At 49.2% G+C, this 2,822-nt stretch overlaps 1 protein-coding gene across 1 annotated transcript; it reads right to left on the reverse strand.

Annotated features, from left to right (window-relative positions):
• Positions 1-326: 326 nt before the first annotated feature.
• Positions 327-572, reverse strand: IUM83_02005 (uncharacterized protein; the record flags this gene model as incomplete). Its single annotated transcript, XM_067925900.1, has 1 exon — positions 327-572. One exon carries the CDS (start codon positions 570-572, stop codon positions 327-329), a length of 246 nt encoding a protein of 81 aa, XP_067800681.1.
• Positions 573-2,822: the final 2,250 nt, after the last annotated feature.

Below are 2,822 nucleotides of genomic sequence, written 5' to 3' on the forward strand. Positions count from 1 at the left end.
TGCCCCTGCCATCGAAGTTAAAGATCACACACGATCGAGGTTGAAAAGTAGGCGCGATAACTTTCACAATAAAATACAAAATACTTGTTGTATGGCAACTCCCGAATTCAAGTCAGGTTTGCGAGGCGAATTTCCATCTGACAGAAGACGAATACTGTACAAACTCCGCGACTACATGTATGAGCTTGCTCGTCTAATCCCACTACCAAGTCACTCCAGCGCTGATCCGTGGCTTGCACACACAATAACACCAATGAAAAGTGGCAGCCGCAGTCCCAAAACTACAGTGTGCCCAATCTGCCCGTCCAAAAGGAAACCTGAGAAAATCACACATTTTCACGCACCAACGCGATCACCAAGTCGACGTACTCAGCCGGTATGCCCGACTCACTGAAGTCCAACATCATCGGCTCCATCACAAACGTGGAGCGCAGCGACCCAGCCTCTGCAACCTTGTTCTCCACATTGCGGTCGTACATCTCCCACTCCTCTGTCACTATCTTCTCTGCGTTCCAGATATCCCGTAACGCCTTCACACCTTTCGAAGTGTCACTTGTCTCCGCGAAAAGCATTCGCATCGGGATCTTGATATCAACCCCAGGTTTATCCGCCGGTAAATTACCAGCCAACTCAGCGATCTTTTGCAACGCGGTCAGATGTTCCTCGCTCGCTTCGGTGCGTTGGTGGACCCCAAACCACAGGATCAGATCTTGCTGACTTTTCGGGAAAATTAAATTCCGTGGCCCCCTTTATCATGTAAAGTTGAAAGAGCACGACAATTTCTTCTTCGAAAAAGTTCCTCTCCCATCACTCCTAAATCCACTCCACAGTGGTGCTCCAGCAAATATCTCCACGCGGATTGGTCCACGTGCGCCACGGCAGCCAGAAGCGCCAAGGCTTCTCTAAATTTCTGGGTTTTTTTCTTGAAATTCCATTTTGGCTTTTGCACTAAGGGGAAATTCGTGGTTACTGTCCTGAAGCGCGCAGGGGGTTACACTTCCAGGAAGCACCTCATGAAGGCCCAGATCCCTTCCTCCGACTCTGGCCAGTGGTACTCGATGCGCGTACGCAGCACCTCTGTCCATTGGGCCAGGAAACTCCAGTGCTGCTCCATCCTTTTGACTAGTCCGAAAGGGTTATCTACCCATGAGAGTAACCTTGTCTAACGTGGCGGAAAACGTAACCAAAAAGTGTACCCTCATGTAACCTACTGGTTCCACATCTGCAAGCGAATGCAACGAACGTCTTCAACTTAGCGAAATAGCCAGCATCAATGGGGCAATACGAGTTTTACCAGCGTAAAACCCTCTTTCTCGAAGCGGTATACCGTTCTACATGTGGGTTTTGTGTATTGAGCGAGGATAAAATCGTTTTATCAATAGTCTTCAATTCAAGATTTTAGATGGGGAGATCAAATACCGTCCCCAATGCCCCATCATCGCGTGAGTTGTGAAGGTACACTTCTCGCATAAGTCGCGGGGCCGCGAACGTAATAATGCTAAAAGGCACATGCTGATCCAAGTGATAGGGTCCAAAAGTTGCTCGCGATGGCCACCACGCTTCCGTTTTTTACTTGAGCTAATTGCAGCTTGACGGGATGCAAACATACCCAAGAAGGCAAGTTTATTCTCAAGAGGAAAGACGAGGGCTCGATTCATAGGTTTCAGGTGGTGCCATTGAAAAGAGGCAACAAGGTCGGGGGGAGTGGCGTATCGGTGTGACGATATCGAGGTACTCCAACGTGTGGTTCAATTCCAACATTTGCAAAAGGCCATTCAAAATGCTCTCACAATGCTGGTGAGTGGGGAACATCCACGCGTTCAATAGATCAGTCAGATGAACACGCATCCGACGCACACACTTTGCCAGTGGCTCGTTCGAATCTCCCAACTTGGTCCACAGCGCTGCAATATCATCCCAGTCGTATGTGAGATCAGGTAGAGGCAATTTGTTTGTAAGACACTCACTAACGTTGAGGCGCAAGTCCACCCCTTCCCCACCGTACAGCACGAGCTCCTCCAGATTGGGGCAAGATGTCAAAATTGCACTCTCGTCTATCTCACTTCTGGCATCATTGAGCGCCAATACTTTCAGCGAATGCCCAATAGCAGCAATAAACTGGAGAAAACCGTCAGCATCGAATGGACCAAACTTTTCAAATCCGATATGAAGCGAAGTCAAGCCACATGCACTGCTATGCTTCGAGCTGGCCTCAACAAAAACCAGATCACTGCGCTGGACTTGGCACCTTCCAAATCCAGGAATCATGGCATTCACAAGATCACCCACTCCATCGTCAATAAAGTCCGGACAGAATCTATGACTGCCTCGAACGTCAATGGGCGGAAATCCCGTCGCGGCTGCCCTCGATTATTCAGTCGCCAGTGGACCGGAGCTCGCGCCTTGAGCACAGAATTCCTATCGTCAAGTTTCCCACGGGGACAACCATACAGATCTTCTTCAGGAAGATCAGACCTTAATATGGCGGAAAAGGCCTCCACATCTTCCACGCTCATACTTCCAATAGAAATCAACGATAAATCTTGTAATGATGAAAACGCGCGAGCTGTCTTTGAAAAGAGGCCATATGCTAGCCATTTCCGCCAGTGTCCACTAGTTGCAGGTTTATTCGGGAGCATTTGCAAGCGCATTGGCATCTTCTTTGATGTTCGATTGAGAGCCATCGCAGAACCCATCGCCTCGATCTCAAATTCCTCCAAGTGATACGGACACTCCAAGTGAATTGTGCCCATTCGAAGCGGGCTCGGCTCCGTACCACTTTCACCCACAGTTGGGCTGTGCGTTTCAAGAGTATCGCGCAC

Source organism: Phytophthora cinnamomi (assembly GCF_018691715.1).
Source record: "Phytophthora cinnamomi strain GKB4 chromosome Unknown Contig0, whole genome shotgun sequence".
Taxonomy (NCBI): domain Eukaryota; phylum Oomycota; class Peronosporomycetes; order Peronosporales; family Peronosporaceae; genus Phytophthora; species Phytophthora cinnamomi.